This window comes from Mirounga leonina, unplaced genomic scaffold (genome assembly GCF_011800145.1).
Source record: "Mirounga leonina isolate KUSES-001 unplaced genomic scaffold, KU_Mleo_1.0 Mir_128, whole genome shotgun sequence".
Taxonomy (NCBI): domain Eukaryota; kingdom Metazoa; phylum Chordata; class Mammalia; order Carnivora; family Phocidae; genus Mirounga; species Mirounga leonina.
This window is the reverse complement of record NW_023270320.1, coordinates 15,095,628-15,116,867: the sequence shown is the minus strand read 5'-3', so window position 1 is coordinate 15,116,867 and position 21,240 is coordinate 15,095,628. Positions and strand designations below refer to the sequence as shown.

The 21,240-nt window shown below is 36.9% G+C and overlaps 1 protein-coding gene across 2 annotated transcripts in view; it reads left to right on the top strand.

Annotated features, from left to right (window-relative positions):
- The window catches only part of ERI1 (exoribonuclease 1), a 25,814-nt gene extending 5,025 nt beyond the window's left edge, over positions 1–20,789 (top strand). Inside the window, exons 3-8 of one of the 2 annotated variants that reach the window (XM_035004113.1) lie at positions 2,476–2,686; positions 6,787–6,870; positions 8,194–8,303; positions 10,272–10,386; positions 16,313–16,437; positions 20,011–20,133. In XM_035004113.1, the coding sequence (XP_034860004.1) occupies positions 2,476–2,686; positions 6,787–6,870; positions 8,194–8,303; positions 10,272–10,386; positions 16,313–16,437; positions 20,011–20,035 (670 nt within the window). In that variant the 3' untranslated portion in view covers positions 20,036–20,133. Of the gene's footprint in view, positions 1–2,475; positions 2,687–6,786; positions 6,871–8,193; positions 8,304–10,271; positions 10,387–16,312; positions 16,438–20,010 lie in introns of both variants that reach the window. The other variant, XM_035004111.1, reaches the window with a different exon arrangement.
- Positions 20,790–21,240: the final 451 nt, after the last annotated feature.

Sequence of the window (21,240 nt, the reverse complement as noted above, 5' to 3'; positions counted from 1 at the left end):
CAAGAGCAGGAACACAAGCAGGGGGAGTGGGAGAGGGAGAAGCAGGCTCCCCACTGAGCAGGGAGCCCGATGCGGGGCTTGATCCCAGGACCCTGGGATCATGACCTGAGCCAAAGGCAGACGCTTAACGACTGAGCCACCCAGGCGCCCCCTGTGAAGATTTTCTGAGCAAAATTTTTGTCCTTCCCAGGAGTGAAGATCAGTTGCTTACTGGAGACTTGCATGGCAGTTAGAGATCTAATTATATGCTTGCACATTTATTCAGTAAGCACTTACTGATTTCTAAGCACTACACTGGGCATTAAAGTTACACAAGTAAGATAGACATGTATATTCCCCACTTTGGAAAGCAGCCAGTCTTTTGGGAATATATACGGACAATCACAATACAGTGTGACCAGTGCTGTGTTGGAGGTCTGGCCAAGCACAGCATGCAAATAAAGAAGAGAGTCTGGCTTAGGAGTTCAGGAGTGATGATTGAATTGACAAGCCAAAGAGAAAAGGGACGGAGAGTAATTGAGACAGTAAGAACTCAAAACTAATTTCTGTAGGTATGTTTTCTCTTAAATAATCTTGCTTTCTCATCAGCTGTTGTACAACCAAAGTTACAAAACAAGAAAGCGTATCACATATTAGGCAGTGGCTCATATAGTGTTTTCCCTGCAGTGTTCGATGTACCATGGGCAGTGGGAGCATCTGAAGATGATACTGAAATGATAGGTCGTAGCCAAGTTGTGAAGGAACTGTATGCTGAAGTCTGTTTAACGTATAAGCATAAGGGAGTCACTGCAGGTATTTTAGCAGGAAGTTGGCATTGGTGGGTAGTTCTCAAGTGGGGTAAAGGATGAAAAGGAGGGTTGTGGCATTAGAGGCATTTGCGAGAGTCCAAGGAGCTCATGGGAGCCATACCAGAGACAGTTCAGGAGAACCAGATTCTGAATCTGTTTCTGAGTTAGAATTGGCAAATGTGGTGGTGATTTGGATGTGGATGGCAAAGAAGACGTTAAAGATGACAGGTCTCTCTCTGGAGCACCTGGTTATTGTTCCTGTTGCCACTAGGTTTGCAGGCACCCCTTTAAGTAAGCATAGTTTCTCCAAGAAAGAAAGAGAAATTAAGACAAAGGAATCAGAGCTGTCCCATGACACAGAGGTCACTCACAGTACCTTAATATGAAGGGGATAAGGGATTTCCTTCTTAGATTTTGGTAACTTAGAAAATCTCAAGCAAATAAACATATTAAAACATTTTGTCTTAAAACCACTCATTTTAATATTCTCGTGAATAGGATTTCTTTTCATTGGTAGTTTAGAAAGGAAAATAAAAGGTTAAACATTTTTTTTAATAGTCACTGACCAAAATACCTGAGTTGTTACTACACACTAATTACAATTTAGATCCTCTTATTTTTACTGCCATTTTGTATTTATAAACTGTTAATAGGACTCATACAAGTAACCTGAAGGAAGTCAGCGCTGGTCAGGACTTTTAAAAAATTTTTAGAAGTATTTACAGTTTGAAGAATGTGACCACCATTACCAACCGTTGTTATCTATTTTATTTTATTTTTATTTTTTAAAGATTTTTATTTATTTATTTGACAAAGAGAGACACAGTGAGAGAGGGAACACAGAAGGGGGAGTGGGAGAGAGAGAAGAAGGCTCCCTGCAGAGCAGGGAGCCCGATGCGGGGCTCGATCCCAGGACCCTGGGATCATGACCTGAGCCGAAGGCAGACGCTTAACGACTGAGCCACCCAGGCACCCCCATTATCTATTTTAGAACAACCCTTTTTCCACCCACCATTTGTGGAACATATATTTTGAAAATACCTATAATCTCCTTAATTAGATTCTACCCATGGTAAATGAAGAAACCTACTTCCAATTAAGAACCTACTGAGTATGACAGTGTTCTTCTGGACATGGTTTACACTAGGATATCTTCTAAATGAGTTTTCCTAGTTAAGTAGCTAATAGACATTCAACTTTACATGCTAGGCTCATAGCACTTTCGTACTCATATGGATATTGTAGTTGTTTAACCTATAAAAACCAAAAGAAAGGAAAGAGACAGCATAAATGTGCCATTTATCTAAATTTTCATACTCTGAAATTTGTGTTTGGCCTGTAGAAGAGTTCAACATTAATTTCAGTTTTTGTAATACATATATCACCTTGGTATATAAGGCAGTATGGCTTTGTAGGTGGTACATGCTAACAAGGCTTATGGTTTGAAATACTAGTATAGGAGAAACGCCCTTATGTGCTTGGGAAGGAAAATATTGATGCTGTGTGACATTTGATTTTAATTCTTTGCTAACTTAGCTTTAAGTCTTGTTTTCTTTACATTTATTTTAGCTAATATTTGCTAAATTATACTGCGACTGCCAGTGTTCAACCCAGTGCCAGCAGGTAAGACTTCAGATTCTTGGTTGTAGAATTCACCTCAGAGTTCATTTTCTTCTTCTTTCCTTAGAGGAGTAAAGGATGTGCTAAAGAAAAGGCTGAAAAACTATTACAAGAAGCAGAAGCTCATGTTGAAAGAGGGCAGTTTTGCTGACAGTTACTACGACTACATTTGTGTCATTGATTTCGAAGCCACTTGTGAAGAGGGTAACCCACCTGAATTTATACATGAGATAATTGAATTTCCTGTGGTTTTACTGAATACCCATACCTTAGAAATAGTAAGTGAGTTGTTGTATTTCAATTTTATTTTTAGCAGCAACTATTCTGGTGTTCTCAGTAGACCAGGGATCTCATTTGCTGTTTTAAAGCTAGAATGAGAACTCTGAAGTGGGCTGTTTTCTCTTGTGTACTTTGTATCAGCTTGATTAATAGAAAAGCTATAATGAAATAATTTCAGAGGCTACTTCTCTCCTTTTCCAACAGCTAAAATTAGAGGGTTTTGTTTTTTGGTGTTTTGTTTTTTTTTTCTGTTTGCTTGGAACACATATCTGGCTGGACATCAGAATCTCGTAGGGAGGGTGGAAAAATGCCTGGCCCACATCCCAGAGATTCTGATTTAGTTGTTCTGTGGTGGAGCCCCTGACATCAGCATGTTTTTAAAGCTTCTCAGTTGACATGCAGTTGGGGGTTGAGAACCACTGCTGTAGACTACTATATGTTGTGATCTCTAAAAATGGCAAATTACAGAAATCGCCTTTCAGCTTAGAACTGGCCATCTTTCTGGTGAAAAGTTTAGTGCGGAAATGACACTCCTAACCTTGGCTTCGAGACCTATAATGTATATGCTTTAGATACTTGCTGTCACTGCATCATTAGTTCAGGAACTCAGCAGGAATTCTCCAAATAGTACTGTTTGCCTTGTAAAATCTGAGCAAGGGTATATCAACATCTCATCTATCCAGAAGTTACTTCTGTGCTATCCTCAGTTGCTGCCAACACATTGGGAGCAAGTATAAAAAGCCTTGTGTATTAAAATGCATAGATTTTTTTCTTAGTGTTGTTCAGAGCCTCTTAGTTATAATCACACTATTTATATAATTTCTTTGTCCAAAGAAGATTATAGTCAGTAAATTAAAAGGAAAAATGACAGCTATGAAGGTAATAATCTTGCATAACTCACTAGATTCTACTTTCTCTTTCTTATTCAAGGACATTGCTCTAGCAATTCTTTTCCCTCGTTGAGACAGTAATGATTTACTGCTTTCACTGTGTTGTTCCCATCACATACAGACATGTTACTTTTCATACATATAAAGCTTTCACTCTGTCCCACTTCCCCGCCAACTACCCTATTTGTTTGTTCTTTGAAAAAGGTACATACTGCTGTTTCCTCGAATTCTCTCTTAAATTCACACTGTCTGCAATCCCATCACTCCACTAAAATCACTCATTAGTGTCATCTTGGACCTTTACCTAAATCCTGGTATAAAAGACCACTCTCTCCTTGAAACATTTTTTGCAAGTGACTATCAGTACACCTCATTCTCTCGATTTGTCTCCATCGTCATTGGGTTCCCCTTTATAATTTCCTTTGCTGGTTCCTTTTCTTCCCAACTCTTAATACTGGATGCCCCAGGATTCATTCCTAGGTCCTCTTCTCTATATAGATCTCTTAATCTCATCTACTTCCAAGCTTTTAGAAACTGTATGCTAATGACTTCCAAATCTATATTTCCAACCTGGACCTCTATACCAAATCCAGTCTGCTTATTTAACGTCTCTACTTGGATATTTAAACAGACCTCTTAACATGTCCCAAACTGAATTTATCCTCAACCCATTGTATGTTCAGTCTTCCCTAGCTTGAGTGATGGCAACTCTGTCTTTCTAATTACTCAGTTCAAAACCTTGGAGTCATCCTTGACTCCTGTTTCTCTCCTGTCATATATCCAGACCAACAGCAACTCCTGTTTGCTCTGCCTTCAGAATACATCCAGAACCCAGCCACTTACTTGCAGTGCTACGACTCTAGTCTGAGCCCCATAATTTCTTGTCTGGATTTACTGCATTCACCATTAACCGGTCTCTGTTTCCTTCCTTGTCTCCTACAGCCAATTCTCAACATAGTGGTCAGAGTGAGCCTTATAAAATATAAGTCAAATCATTTTCCTTCTCTGCTTAAAACCCTTTAGTGGTTCCCCATTTAACTCAGTAAAATTCCTTAACATGAGCTAGCCTCTTATTACCTCTGATTATGCCTTATTGACCTGCTTGCTGTTTCTTAGAAATGCCAGGCATGTTCTACCCCCTCACCTTCCAGGGCTTTAGTTCTAATTCCTTTCCTCCAGAGGTCTTGCTGCTAATTCCTCCCTGCCTCTCTTCCTTCCAGGCCTTCCTTAGTTCTCATCTTCTGCATAAAGGTGATGACCTATTTACTATGGTAGCTGAGTCCCCCCCCATTTTTCTGATCCCACTTACCTGGTCTACTTAAATGTTTACTAACCCTTATCACCTGTTAGCTTACTATGTAATTTACTTAAGTGATTACTAAATATTTGGTCAACAAGTGCATAGTTATTCTCTATAGCATCATTCTGATAAACGTGTTAAATAGTGAATAAAGTTTTATTAATAGTATGTTTGATATTACCTGCCTGTATTGGTAAGGGAAGTTGCAGCTTATTTTTGAAAGATTTTCGGGGTGCCTGGGTGTCTCAGTCGTTAAGCATCTGCCTTCGGCTCAGGTCATGATCCCAGGGTCCTGGGATCGAGTCCCGCATCGGGCTCCCTTCTCGCCGGGAAACCTGCTTCTCCCTCTCCCACTCACCCTGCTTCTGTTCCTGCTCTCGCTGTCTCTCTCTCTGTGTCAAATAAATAAAATCTTAAAAAAAAAGAGAAAGATTTTCATTGAAAATTATAAAAATATTGATACTTAAAAAGATAAAGCCTTCATTTATCTGTGAAATTCAATTTAGTGGAATTTTTCCTTCTTCAGTGTGTCTGGTAAGTAAAGAGCATCTAACTTTTGAAGTTCAAATATTCTTTGCTGTTCTTTTAATTTTGCTCTTTTATAATAGTAACCTTTATAACTCATTGGCTTCATACACTAGTGTGAAGAAAGAATTTATTCTTAGGAAATGAAACATTTACCTTTCTTAATTTTTGAATCTTCTGTCACAAAAAATATTCTTTGTCTTTTTCTCTGTATCTACCTGGTATTAATGATTGCTGACTTTAGGCTTTGAAATTGTCCTTAAGTTTTAACAAGTGACTTAGCATGTTCTAGTTTAGGGAGGCATTATTAGGATAGAGGAAAAAGCACTTTGAGATCTGAGGTTTGATGATAACAGTTGTCGTGATTATGAGAAGGCAAGTGTGAAAGCTTCTTGAAGAGGTTAAAATTGCTACCAAAATATAGTATTATCTCCCTTTAAACTACTGCATGTAGTTCATGTAGTTCAGTTTTGACTGTTCAGAATTCAGTTTACTGGAATCAGTATAAAAATAAGGACTAGTTAAGAGTAAATGAGAGAGTAGTAATCTAGAGCTAGTTTATTATAACCAAAGATCGGCATTTCTTCAAAGAATTTATTATTATTTAAAAAACTGTTAGTAACTTGAAGTTGAGGTTGCATTATTAAGCTTTACGTTTCAAATATTACAAACAAAATTATCAACATTTTGCTCCTCAAGAAAATAACCTTTGGTTTGAAGGCTTGCTTTCAGATACTTGCTTTATCTTAAAAAATTTTTTTTGAGATTTATTTACTTATTTTAGAGAGAGAGAGTGCACGCCTGTGTGCACAAGCAAGTGGCGGGGGGGGGGGGGGGGCAAAGGGAGAGAATTCTCCAACAGGCTCCATGTTCAACGCGGAGCCCGACGGGGGCTCAGTCCCATGACCCATGAAATCATGACCTGAGTCAAAATCACGAGTCAGTTGCTTAACAACTGAGCCACCCAGGCACCCCATCTTAAAATTTTTTTTTTTGAAGATATATTTATTTATTAGAGAGCATGAGTCAGGGGAAGGACAGAGGGAGAGAATCTCAAGCCAACTCCCCACTGAGTGGGGAGCCCACTTGGGGCTGGATCTCATGACCCATGAGATCACAGCCTGAGCTGAAACCAAGAGTTGGACGCTTGACTGACTGAGCCAGCCAGGTGCCACTCTTTAAAATTTTTTAAACTATGAAACATAATTAAAATTAGAGTGCTTTGGGAGTGGAGAATTATCTTTAAATTGTTAAAATTCTAGAAAGGGCTATACCATGAGCACCTATAAAATTAAAGTCTCCTGTGGCTTAATGTTTTATGTATTTTGTGTCCTAATATCTGAAGTCATAGAAAATACTTTAACTTGCTCTCTTTCACTTGTAGGAAGATACGTTCCAGCAGTATGTGAGACCAGAGATTAACACACAACTTTCTGATTTCTGCATCAACCTAACTGGAATTACTCAGGTTCTAAATCTATATTCCTTTTTCTGGAGTTTGAAAGAGGTTCTGAAATTAGGTTTTATTTCATAGTTTAAAAAATTATTATTGTAAACAAGTTAATGTACTTTACTTGGTAAAGATTTTTCATATTATAATATTAAAAAAGTAGAAAAGCAAATTTTATACCTGGTAAAATCTTTCTCAGCCTTTCCTGTTAAGGACTTGTAATGATGAAACCAAAGGTTTAATTTGTTTAGATCATTAGTAAAGTAAGTGTTACCGTGGTGGACTTAGAGGAAGATTGAAATGTATCTGTTTATAACCTGACTTGAACATAGCTTAATGTTTTTTTTAGATCTCTGATTTTTTATTGTATTCTAATTGCTCTTTGTTCATTAATTTGGTTCCTTTATTCATTTACTCATTCACTCAACGAGTATTTGAGTGCCTACTACAGTATTTGCCAGGGTACTGGGGATACAGAGATGGTCAAGTTAATCTCCTCAGCTCACTCAACAACTTATAATCAGGAGGACAGACAGACTAAACCGGTAGTGACAGTATGGTTAGGAAGACTGACAAGTCAGTGTTTTATCTGGGTATTATGGGCATCTTACGACGAGAGAATGGAGAGCTGGCCAGTGTCAGACTTCTTCAAGTTAGTGAACTTGGGCTGAATCATGATAGGTCAATAGGAAGGAAAGAATGGGCATTTCAGGTGTGCACAGCAGAACTGTGAGTAGTTTGGGACAGTTCAAGTGTGTATGGGCTGGTAAGAAAGTGGTTGAAAATAAAGCTAAAGTGGTAGGCGGAGGGAGGCCACATCATGAAGAGCCTGTGTGTCTTATCCTGAAAGCCTTGGGGAATGTTTGGAGGATTTTAAGTGTGGAAGTGATGTGATGGATCAATTTAGGAAGATCAGTCTGGCAGTGGTGTGTCGTCTGTTGTGGAAAGATCTGAGCTTTGAGATAGGGAGACCACATTAGAGGGCCATGGCTTTCAGCTGGGAGGAGAGTTCGCTCTTCTCCACTCTGGATAAATAGTAAGCCACTGGGTTGAGGTCTTAAAAAAAAAAACAAAAACAGTGGGGATGATCATAAATCTTAATTTTGAGAGGATTATATACTTCAGTTGAAAGCGTCCGTAATGCCTGGTTATGAACAATTTTTAATTATCTTAAAAATGAAATGTTAGGTGGATCTCAGCTAAGGAAATCATGTAGAGTTTAAAATATCATAGATGAGACTTTCTCTTACTGTTCGTTTCGTTTTGACTTTTGTGTCTGGGTATTTGCAGGACTACATGTAGCTACTCTTATTTTTATAAATTTTACTTTTATATCCTCAGGATCAGGTAGACAGAGCTGATACCTTCCCTCAGGTACTAAAAAAAGTAATTGACTGGATGAAATTGAAGGAATTAGGAACAAAGTATAAATATTGCATATTGACAGATGGGTGAGTATTTAGGAAAATTATCTTTTTTATCTACTTTTTTAAGATGAAAGATGTTCATATCCATTTAACTTTTAGAATAACCACAAAAAAGTATTTTCTGATAGTTCTGGGGTCTCCTATAAGAGACCATATTTTTCCTTTCACATTCTTATTTCTATTTAAACTTGTTTTGTTTTGTTCTACTTAAGCTTTGCATCTTAAGGATCAAAAAATAAGGAGGGAAAGAATGATAATACTTTAATCCAGAATTAGAGAACTAGGGAAAGATAAATATTAACATGTAAAACTAAAATGACTTTACTAAAGTCAGTTTTTATCGTGATACTTCCTTGCTCAGAGAAATCCAAACTCTTCAGTCTGGCTTTCAAGGTTCTCTTATCTAACCCACCGCACCTGTGTAGCCTGATCCACCTGCCATTCTTGTCCACTCTGTGCATGTTGGCCATGAATCACCTGGTGTGTTCTTTCTCTGTGCACATAGTCATGCTCTCCTCTCTACTGGAAGGCTCTCTTCCTTTACTGCTTTATTATTATTATTCAAAGCCTTCTTTTGTTTTACTCCACATACTACAACTCACACTGATCTTTTTTTTTTTTTTTTGACGTCTCATAGTCTTTATATATGTACCATTTGTGCTGCCATCTGACTATTCTGATTTCTAAACTTTATTTATGTAAGATTTGTTTGCAGGGAGATTAAAAGTCCTTTCAAAGTAAGGACTTCTGCTACTTGATCATTTTCCCTAATGCTTCCTGTAGTCTGAACTCAGAATGTGTGCTCAAAAGCATTTGTTAGATGGAAAGGTTAGAGGGAAGATCAGAAGGATTGAAACAAGGATTATAGGCCTTGTGCCAAGGCAGCTCCTATACCCTAATGCTATTAAGATTGAAGAAGGAAGTCTCCTAATCAACTTCTCTTTCAAACTAGGAACAGATTGTACGCTAAAACTGAGATGTCACTTACATAAAGGGTTTAGTGACCCTTACATAGGAAAAAAGCATTGAGTGTAGTCACGTTATAATTTAAAAATAGAAATTTGGGAAAATGTTGGTGGACCTCTTTAGAAATCTGTTGATTTTAAACATGAATGAGCAATGTTCTTGCTCAAGTATATAGGTCTTTCTGTCCTAACACAGTATGTGTGATTCTGTAAAAACCTCACGTTCTGGGACATAGCTCATACCTCCAGAAAGTTTGGACAGCTCAGGCAGGCAGCTCAGAGTTAGTGGAAGTTGCCTCAGAGGCAGTAGGATCCTGGGGACAGGCACTCGTTTTTAATTTTTTTTAAAAATACACCTGAAAGTACTCCCACTGGCACTACAGCTGAATTGAGAGCTTTTTTCCTTTCCTGCTGAAGGTTATAATTTGTGTGGCTGTTGTATCACTCCCTTCCCTGGGGAAAACCGTGTATGAACCAACATGATTTCCATACTATACAATCAGTATTTTCCTACTTAACTACATAAGTTGATCAGTGTTGTAGAAACATATGCTGTAACAGAACAAATTGTATTCAAGTTCACCACCTACTACCAACTACTTTCATCTTTCAAATATTTTGTTCATTTGTTTTTTATTTTGTTTCTGAGCATACCCTCAAAGAACTTCCTAATAAAATAAACCTGGCATTAAAAGTAAGCTTAGCAGAGTTATTTTAGGATTATGAAAAAATAATTAACAAGATAGAGGTCTGCCCCAAGTAATCAGAACCATGAAAGTGATCATGATTAGCCTAGTAAGATTTGTTTATGAAAAAAATTCGATATACCTGACTTATACTTTTCTTTGTTGTTTATTTTTGGATTAGTATTTTGGAAGTAGGTTAATTTTCTAACCTTGATGATATGTGTGAATATCAGAAAGAAAGGTGACATGTAAATAAACAAATTAGAATGACTTAAAATACTAGTAAGAACAGTAGAGCATGTATTTTATCATTTTTCTACCCCTGTTTTTGATTTTACAAGTTCGTGGGATATGAGTAAGTTCCTGAACATTCAGTGCCGGCTGAGCAGGCTCAAATATCCTCCTTTTGCTAAAAAGTGGATCAATATTCGAAAGTCATATGGAAACTTTTACAAGGTAAAATTTCTCCATTTTATTGATTATACTGCTCTTAATGATAAATTTATTACATTTTGCATGTATGTTGTGATTTACTATAGGTGCTTTTCACAGGAAAAGGCCATATACTTTAGTTGTAAGTTTTTATAATCCAAACATGAGGATGATCATACGAGTTTAGGAAGTTGAGCTATTTTTCTTTCAATCTGTTACCATTATTTGAATAGGTTAACTGTAAATACATGATCTTCAGGAGGGGTTTGAAACTGGGGGAGGTATTCAATATGTGAATTGTTTGTGGAACAAATGTTCCCCACTGAATTTTAATTTTATCAAAGTTAATACATACGTGTAGTGTAAATTTTTGAGTAGTACTACAAGGCTTATGAAAAATGGCATTCATCCACGGTGGCCCTCACCAGCACTGGTTCTTACTGTCCTTACTCTCCTGAGGCAAACACTTTCAACTTTTTGTAGCTGTTTCTTCCAGTATTTACCATTATACTTCTAAATGATATGTTTATCCTATTTCTTAAATTTTCAGTATGAGATATGTATGGAGTTCCTGCAGTGGAAGATGAAGATTTAGCTCTATGAGAAAGCCCCCATACCTGCATGTCCTTCCCCTCTGCATGTCTTCTTAATTAGTTACATTATCTTTATAATCAAATCATTATTCAGTGCTTCCGTTCTTGTAGCAGTGGAGAGTGTTCACAACTTCTCCCCAGATTTTTACAAGTGCCTTCAGTTGTTTTCTTATCCTGTCATTTCCGTTCAAACTGTAAATCATTCTCTGTATTCAAAACACTCAGTGGTCCGTTTTCTTTCTTTCTTTCCGTTTCTTTTCTTTCTTTTCCTTTTTCCTTGGAGACTACCTTCCTATAGCCTTTAATCCTGTTCTAATCTGAACTATTTGTTCATCAGGCTTCTTCTAAAATCATCCCAGGAGATTCTTATCTTGCTTCTCTATCATGTGTTAGACTTTGTGCCATCTTCTTTCCTTTACAACCTCATTTTGGTGAAGCAAATCCTAAAGTAGTTTTGTGAGAAAAGGTGCTTTCCTTTAAAAACATTTTTTGTAGTTTTAACATTTTTTATTTATTTTATTTTTTTATTTTTTATTTTTTTAAAGATTTTATTTATTTATTTGACAGAGAGGGACACAGAGAGAGAGGGAACACAAGCAGGGGGAATGGGAGAGGGAGAAGCAGGCCTCCTGCTGAGCAGGGAGCCCGATGTGGGGCTCGACCCCAGGACCCTGGGATCATGACCTGAGCTGAAGGCAGATGGCTTAACAACTGAGCCACCCAGGCGCCCCTAGTTTTAACATTTTTTAAAGCTGAGAAATGTACATACAGAAAAGTGGAGTTTGATTGTTTTAAAGTGAAATCCCTTGTAACTTCCACTCACTTAGCTCCTTTCCTTTCTCCCAGAGGCCCCCCCCCCCATAGTTCATACTTTCATGGAAATCATTTTCTTGTTTTTCCTTATAGTTTTAATATTTGTGTGTGTATCCTTATACCATATAGTTTACTTTTGCCTCTTTTTGAACATGGTATAATTAGCATCGTACTGGCTGTATTGTTCATTTTGCTTTTTTCCTCAAGATTGTGTTTGAGATTTATTGAGGTTGTGTATATAGCTGTAGTTAGTTTATTTTATTGCTGTGGAGAATTTCATTGTGTGAATATGTAAGAGTGTATCTGTCCTGGCCATTTTGGGAGCTTTTAGGAGCAGTGGTGCTGTAAACATTCTTGCACATGTCTTCTGGTGCCTTTGTGCACGCATTGCTCCAGGGTATAAACCTACGAGTAGAATTGCTGGTTCATAGGATACGTGCATCATTGACGTTAGGTAATGCAAAAGTAGTTTTCTGAGGGGGGTATACCAATTTGCACTCTCCCCAGAAGAGTGGGTGAATTTATAATTGCTCCACGTCTTTGCCAGCATCAGGTATTGCCAGACATTTTAAATGTTTATAAATCTGGTGGATGTGGGATGCCTTCTCATTAAGGTTCTAATTTGTATTTGCCTAATTACTCATGAGGTGGAGCTTGAGCTTGTTTTCCATTCGAATTTATTTTGTGAAGTCCCTGTTTAAATCATCCCATTTGTAAAAATTGGGTGGTCTGTCCTTTTGTAATTGTAGATTATAATTTGTGATTGTTTATAGATATTTATCTTGGATACTAGTCCTTTGATTATATTTAGTAAATTTTTTTTCCTTTTTTGTGAATTTATCTTTTCACTCATTTTGTGATTTTTCAAAACAATTTCTGTTACAGAAGATTACAAACATATACAAAAGTTGACAGGTAAGATGAACCTTCATGACCCAGTTTTAATAGGTATAAGCTCATAGCCAACCTTGTTTCATCTGTATCTCTACCCATTTTCCCCTTTCCTTACTCTTTTGAAGCAGATCTCAAATGTTATTTCATTTGATCTGTAAACATGTCATTATATAGCTCCAAAAAATAAGGAACTGTTTTAAAAAACATAACTATCATACCATCATCACACTTAGAAAAAAATCAATAGTAATCCCTTAATATTATCAAATGGTCGTAGTTTTCTTTTTAAATTTAATTTAATTAGGTAATTTTTAAAATTGAAGTGTAGTTGACGTTTACTAGTTTCAGGCGTACAACATAGTGATTGGACAGTTCTGTACATTATGCCATGCTCACCACGATATGTGTTACCATCTGCTGGCATGCAGCGTTATTACAGTATTATTGACTGTATCCCTGTGCTGTACTTTTCATCCCTGTGACTTTTTTTTATCACTGGGAGTTTATACCTCTTAATCCCCTTCACCTCTTTTTTTTCCTTTTACCTTTTGTGATTTGAATCAGGATCAGAATAAGGTCCATACATTTAAAGTTGGTTGACATGTCTCTTTTAAGTTTTTTAATCTCTAAATTCCTTTTCCACCTCCTTTTTTTTCTCTAGTGATTTATTGTTATTATTTTAAGAAATGGAACCATTTTGGGACGCCTGGGTAGCTCAGTCGGTTAGGCGTCTGCCTTCAGCTTGGGTCATGATCCCAAGGTCCTGGGATTGAGTCCCGCAAAGGGGTCCTTGCTCAGGGGGCGCCTGCTTCTCCCTCTGCCTGCCACACCCCCTGCTTGTGCTCTTTCTCTCTGACAAATAAATAAAATCTTTTTTTTTTTTTTAAAGATTTTTTATTTATTTATTTGAGAGAGAGAGAATGAGAGACAGAGAGCACGAGAGGGAAGAGGGCAGAGGGAGAAGCAGACCCCCTGCTGAGCAGGGAGCTTGATGTGGGACTCGATCCCGGGACTCCAGGATCATGACCTGAGCCGAAGGCAGACGCCCAACGACTGAGCCACCCAGGCGCCCTAAATAAATAAAATCTTTAAAAAAAAAAAAAAGGAAAGAAAGAAATGGAGCCATTTTTCCATTTTCCCACTGTCTGGCTTTTGCTAATTGTGTCCTGTGATATTAATTCAAATGTGCCTCTATCCTCTGTGTTTCATGTAAATTTGTAGGGGCTCAGTCATCTTTAGGTTTGCTTTTTTTTTTTCCTATACCTCCCAGGTGACAATGCATTCTTACATTAGGGTGTCTTTCTCAAACCTTTAACTCTATTTATTCTAAGGATAATTATTAATAATTAATAAAGCCATAAAATAATTTTCAAGTCTGCATAAAAACATGCACAGCTCACAATACATTAGAGTGTTCAGAAAGTTGTAGATACAGTAAGGCAATAACATTGCCAGTGCTCTTTTAAGTAGAGAGTAGTATTTTTTATTTTTTTTTGAGAATAGTATTTTTTTTGTGGATCTGTTTATGTTGACCAATTTGTTAGGCTGCTCTTTTCTTTTTTCTTTTTTAGAGATTATATTTATTTATTCGCCAGAGAGAGAGCGCGCGCCCAAGCAGGGGAGCGGCAGGCAGAGGGAGAAGCAGATTCCCTGTTCAGAAAGGATAGGCTGCTCTTTTCTATGTGGTTTTCCCCTGCTCCTAATAGTTAATCAACTCTAATGCCAATTAGTGGAAGTTGAGTAAATGTAACATTTTTTCTTTTTAAAATGTTTTCTTCTTTTGTTTTGTTTTCCTTACTCAAGTAGGCCTAAAAGTCTTGACACAAATTTTTACTATATAGGATGCTAACAATGTATAGTCTTTGGCGTGTACAAAGTATTCTTTTCTCCTTTTTAAAACTAAAAATGACTTTTTAACCAACCTTTCTTGGGAGTGGAGATCATTAAATTTGAAATTACCTCTTTCCTTTTCATACGTTTAAGAAACTTATAGGGCAAGCATAATACTTTTCTGTTTAATAGCTGGCTTAAACTTAAAGTGGGTTTGATTTTTCTGTAAGTAGGCTGAAACAATATGAATAAAAATACAGGCTATAGACACAATTTTATACTAGATTTTAGAAAATAAACTTATGTATGGTATCATACTCCAGTGTAGGTTCAGCATTTATAAAATTATACAAACATGTTTATTTCTTTAGTAGTTCTGTATATGCATTAAAATGTCATTTTTGAAGTAAAAGTGAAGAATGAAATATACTTTGGGAAGGCAAAAGCTATGTTTGTTTTTGTCTTTTTTGTCTTTTTTTTTTCCTGTACAAATACTCAGTTCTGGGTTGGATTTGAGATAAGTTCTCATGGATTTCGTTTTCCACTGAAAATGGACACCTTCTACCCTTGCTCTTCATCTTGTTAAATAAGAAGAGGCTTACTTACGCATATAAAAGGTTGAAATCCGTGGCAAAATGTTCATTGCTTTTCTGTGAATGACTGGACTGTCTTCTTTTGCAGAAATCTGCAGCTATTCTAAAGGCAGATCAGTAAATCTCATCCCTAGAGTATGATCAGACTGTACATTACAAAGCTCTTTTCAGAGTCAGGTTCTGTGGCTGAGCAGAAGATTCTGAGAAACAGGGTTTTTGGGTTTTTTTGTTTTTTTTAACCTGGTCGTACTCTGTGTTCAAAGGGAAGAAAAATACTGTCTAATTTTCTACATTTTTTTCCAGATGGCTTTCAGTAGGTCTGGAGACTTGCAAATAACTTTTCTCACTGTCAAGCCCAAGCAAAAGTGTGAACATCTAAGATTTTTTTTGCAATATGATTTTTCCGAAGATTCAGTTTTCTTCAAAATCCAAGAATCTTGTCACTGGAAATTAAATGTTTTTTACAGGGTCTTACAGAGATTTCTTCAATCGGTTTATGTAATGAAATGTCTAGGCTAATTTTTGTAGCTTTTCTTTAAACCACTCAGCAAATTTTGGCCTACTGTTTTCCTACCATTCACTTTTCAAGTCAGTCATCTTGCTGAGAACTTTTCCTCGCCAGGCCAGAGGAAGTGTGAGGTTTATGTGTTCTTTATCCAGGTTTTCACACAGCTATTAAGTTTTAGACATGATTGAGTGAATTGGCCTTTGTTTAACAGAGTTAATCATTTTTCTGGCACTATCCAGGACTTTTCATGTTATCTCTGATTCATTTGCAAAATATGCATAACAAATTTTACCATTTTAACCATTAAGTACACAGTTTAGTGTCAATAGGAACGTTCATACTGTCGTGGAACCATCACCACCGTTCATTTCCAGACCTTTTTCATCTTCCAAAACTGAAAATAAACCTTTTAAAGAGTGACTCTATTCCCCCTTCCTTTGGCCCCTGGTAACCACCATTCTGCTTTCTGTCTGTGAATTGTACCACTCTAGGTATTTCATATAACTGGAATTATACAGTATTGGTCCTTTTGTTACTGGCATATTTCACTTAGCATAATGTCTTCAAGATTCATACGTGTGGTAGCATGTGTCAGAATTTCCTTCCTTTGTAAAGCTAAATAATAATTCCATTGCTTGAGAAGTTCCTTCCTTTTGAAGGTGGAATAATATTTCATTATATTTATATCACATTTTGTTTATCCATTCATCTGTTGGTAGATACTTGGGTTCTTCCACCTTTTGGCGGTTGTAAATACTGCTCCAGTGAATGTGGATGTGCAAATAACTGAGTCCCTGCTTTCAGTTCTGTGGGTATATACCCAGAAGTGGAATTGGATCATACGGTAATTCTGTGTTTCATTTTTTGAGAAACTTCCATGTCACAGCAGCGGCACCATTTTACATTCTCACCAGCAATGCACAAGGGTTCCAGTTTCTCTGCATCCTTGCCAACACTTATTTTCCATTTTCTTGCCCTTTTTTAAAAAATAATGACCATCTAATGGGTATGGAGTGGCATCTCATTGTGTTACTGATTTGTACTTCCAGAATGATTAGTAATGTTGAGCAGCTTGTTGTGTGCTTATTGGCCAGTTGTATGTGTTTGGAGATATGTCTGTTCAAGTCCTTTGACCATTTTGAAATCAAGTCTGTTTTTTTTTTTTTTTAATTACTGTTGAGTTTTAGGAATTTTTTTTTTTTTTTTAAAGGTTTTATTTATTTATTTGAGAGAGAGAGAATGAAAGACGGAGAGCATGAGATGGGGGAGGGTCAGAGGGAGAAGCAGACTCCCCGCTGAGCAGGGAGCCCGATGCGGGACTCGATCCCGGGACTCCAGGATCATGACCTGAGCCGAAGGCAGTCACTTAACCGACTGAGCCACCCAGGCGCCCCCTCTTTTTTTTTTTTTTTTTTAAGATTTTATTTATTTATTTGAGAGAGAGAGAGCAAGAGCAGGAGGGAGGTGTAGAGGGAGAGGGAGAAGCAGACTCCCCACTGAGCAGGGGATCATGACCTGAGCTGCAGACAGACGCTTAAGCTTAACCGACTGAGCTATTCAGGTGCCCAGGAGTTCTTTATATATTCTGGATGTTAATCCTTTTTCAGATCTATGATTTCCAAATATTTTCTTCCATTCTTTGGGCTGCTTTTCTCTGTTGATAGTGTGCCCTTTGATATACAAAAGTTTTAAATTTTTAGGAAGTCCAGTTTATCTAGTTTTTCTTTTGTTGTCTCTTTTGGTGTTGTATCCAAGAAACCGTTGCCAAATCCAGTGTCATGAAACTTCTCCCTTAAGTTTTCTTCTAAGAATTTTATAGTTTTGACTGTTAGGTTTAGGTCTTTGATCCATTTTGAGCTAATGTTTTATTTTATTTTTTTTTAAAGATTTTATTTATTTATTTGACAGAGACAGAGACAGCGAGAGCAGAAATACAAGCAGGGGGAGTGGGAGAGGGAGAAGCAGGCCCCCCACCGAGCAGGGAGCCTGATGCGGGACTCGATCCCAGGACCCTGGGATCATGACCTGAGCCGAAGGCAGTCGCTTAACCAACTGAGCCACCTAGGCGCCCTTGAGCTAATGTTTTATTAGTGATTGCTTTGAATTTATAGATCATGTTGGATAATTATTGATAGCTGAACAATATTAAATCTTTCAATTTATGAACACAGGTATCTTCCCATTTATGTTATCTTTAATTTCTTTCAGCAACATTTTGTAGTTTTTGATGTACAAGTCCTTCACCTCTTTGGTTAAATTTTTTTTTTTTTGGGCGCCTGGGTGGCTCAGTTGGTTAAGCGACTGCCTTCGGCTCAGGTCATGATCCTGGAGTCCCTGGATCGAGTCCCGCATCGGGCTCCCTGCTCGGCAGGGAGTCTGCTTCTCCCTCTGACCCTCCCCCCTGTCATGTGCTCTCTCTCATTCTCTCTCTCTCAAATAAATAAAATCTTTAAAAAAAAAAAAAATTTTTTTTTTTTTGCTACTGAAAAGGAATTGTTTTCTTAATTTCCTTTTTGGATTCTTCATTGTTAGTGTATAGAAATGCACCTGATTTTTGTGTGTTAATTTTGTATCCTGTGATTTTGCTATCTTTGCTTATTAGTTCTGGCAGTTTTTTGGTGGAATCTTCAGGACTTTCTGCGTATAAGATCATGACACCTGCAAACAAAGATCACTTTACTTCTTCCTTTCCAGTTCAGATCCCTTTTATTTCTTTTTCATGCCTACTTGTTCTGGTTAGAATTTCTGATACTATTTTGAATGGAAGTGGTGAAAGTGAGCATCCCTATCTTGTTCCTGATCCTAGAGGAAAAGCTTTCAGCCTTCTCACCATTGAATATGATGTTCACTCTAAATTTTTTTATATAGACTTTATTATTTTGAGGTAGTTTTCTTCTGTTCCTAATTTGTTGAGTATTTTTATCATGAAAGGGTGTTTATTGTCAGATGACTTTTTTGCATCAATTGAGGTGATCATGTGTTTTTTCCCTTCATTCTGTTAATGTGGTTTGTTATATTATTTTTTGTATGTTGAACCATCCTTGCTTTCCAAGAATAAATTTCACTTGGTTGTGGCATATAATACATTTAGTATGCCACTGAATTTGGTTTGCTAGTATTGTTGAGGATTTTTGCATCAGTATTTATAAGGGATAATGGTCTGTAGTTTTCTTATAGTGTCTTTGGCCTTGCTATCAGGATAATGCTAAGCTCATCAAATGATTTAGGAAGTGTTCCTTCCTCTTCAGTTTTTTGCAAGAGTTTGAGAAGGGTTGGTGTTAAGACTTATTTAAATGTTTTGTAGAATTCCTGTCCTGGGCTTCTCTTTGTTGGGTGGTTTTTGATTACCAGTTCAGTCCTCCTTACTTATTGTAGGTCTGTTCATATTTTCTGTTTTCTTCATGATTCAGCCTTGGTAGGTTGTGTGGGTCTAGGAATAGTCCATTTCACCTAAGTTGTTCAATGTGTTGGAAAAGTTATTTTTGCAAGCACATTTTTCTAGGTGATACTTAGCAAAAGGACCAGAATGCATTGCGGTATTACAATAGGATAATTATTGATGTTTATCATGGTGCTTTTATATCATTTGCTTTGTGATTCTCTCGATAACCCAGTGAGTAAGGAGTGTAACTATTAGTCTTATTTTACAGACGAAGAACTTGAGGCCCCAAGATGTATAGGTGACATAGCTATACAAACTACAGAATATAAAACTTAACATATACACAGAAGATAGAATAGTGGTTCTCAAAAGTGGAGGGGCATATTGGAATCTGGGGAGTGAGAGTTTTACATTTATTAAATTGGAGCAGGTATTTAAATATAAATAGGTTGAAAAATACCACATGATAATTTCTTTCATGCTGGATCTTAATTATCTTTAGTCATAGAAAGGCTAGATCTTTTTTTTTTGGTGTATCTGTCTAAGGAGTCTGTCAAATAAAATAATACATCATAGTAAAATACCATGGAAAAGAATGTTCGGGTTAAAATGGTAGAGCTTTGGGGTGCCTGGGTGGCTCAGTTGGCTAAGTGTCTGACTCTTGATCTTGGCTCAGGTCTTGATCTCAGGGTTGTGAGTTCAAGTCCTGTGTTAGGCTCCATGCTGGGCAGGAAGCCTACTTAAAAAAAAAAAATAGTAGATCTTCAACTTAGATGTCCAGAGCAATACATTTCCTTTCATAAATGATTTGTCAAATTACAAAACTGCAGACTCTTTAGATGTCTTGAGGATTCTACCTATTTGTATGTATTTTCATCTCTAACTTAAGATAATTTTTTTAAAGCTCTGAAGGTTTGAGTTATAAGAGTATTTGTCTTTTGCCTAACTTTAGCTATTACTGTTAATTTTCATTTTATTTTTCATAGTGACTTACAGAATACTAAAGAATTATTTACTAAGCTGTTTATTTTCCAGGTTCCTAGAAGCCAAACCAAATTGACAATAATGCTTGAAAAGCTAGGAATGGATTATGATGGGCGGCCTCACAGCGGTCTTGACGACTCTAAGAACATTGCCCGAATAGCAGTTCGAATGCTTCAAGATGGATGTGAACTCCGAATTAATGAGAAAATGCATGCAGGACAGCTGATGAGTGTATCTTCTTCATTACCAATAGAGGGCACTCCAGCTCCACAAATGCCACATTCTAGAAAATAACAGCATTTTTGCCCTTTGCCCATGGATCATTCACTCTAACTGGAGTTGCTACAAAGAGTTAGCAGATGAATACTTATTGAATTAGTCCTGCGGTGCAAAATTTAAGCACCTTAAACATTTACAATCTTACTACAGTTACAGTTATATATAAATGTGTGTGAACAGATTCTGTGGGGAGGGCATATTGAATTTTTTGTCACCAGCACTTTTGATATGAGCAGTACTTGTTACACAGTAACAGTTCCTGCTTAGAATTGACTTTTATAATTTAAGGTGTCCAAGATATGTCCCTTTTGGTTTTAAAATGCAAAGGCTTATTGGCACTCCCCTTGAATGTCATATCTTATTGATATTAAAATACATAATGTATTTCTACATTAACATCATTAGATCGAGTCATTTCTTACAGTGCAGGAAAGATTGGAAGGCCTTGTCTAGCCTTTGGGTTTTAAGAATATCACAGTCCTTTTGGTTTTTGAATTCTGTATGTGAAGTTCAGCTGTGCATGGTGAATTTCATAAAGTACTTGGTACACATATCTGCCTACATTTCTTTTCAATTTGTAGTTGGAAGACTTGTGGTGGATTATAGGGTCTTGTTAAGAATTCAGTTACTGGTGAGGTTAATAGAAAGTCAGAAGAAAATTCCATTTGAAGGAATATAAGGGCTGTAGCTCAAACTTTATAACACATAAACATATCCGTGGGGTTTTTTGGACTTCATTTTTTTGGTTCCCCTCCCTCTTGTGACACAAATCTGCCCTAATTCTTAAATCTAAGAAACCATGCTTTGAAATAGACTAAAAATAAGGGTCACCACTTAATTTTGCATTTGTATTCAACATTATGAGTAGGTAATAAAATCAAGTAATGCTTTTTAACATATCTTATGTTTTTATTACAAGTTGATTTTACATAGTGACCACTAAATGTTGAATAGTTAATTCTTAACTAATTCTAAAAACATAAGTGAGTTTATGGCGTTGAA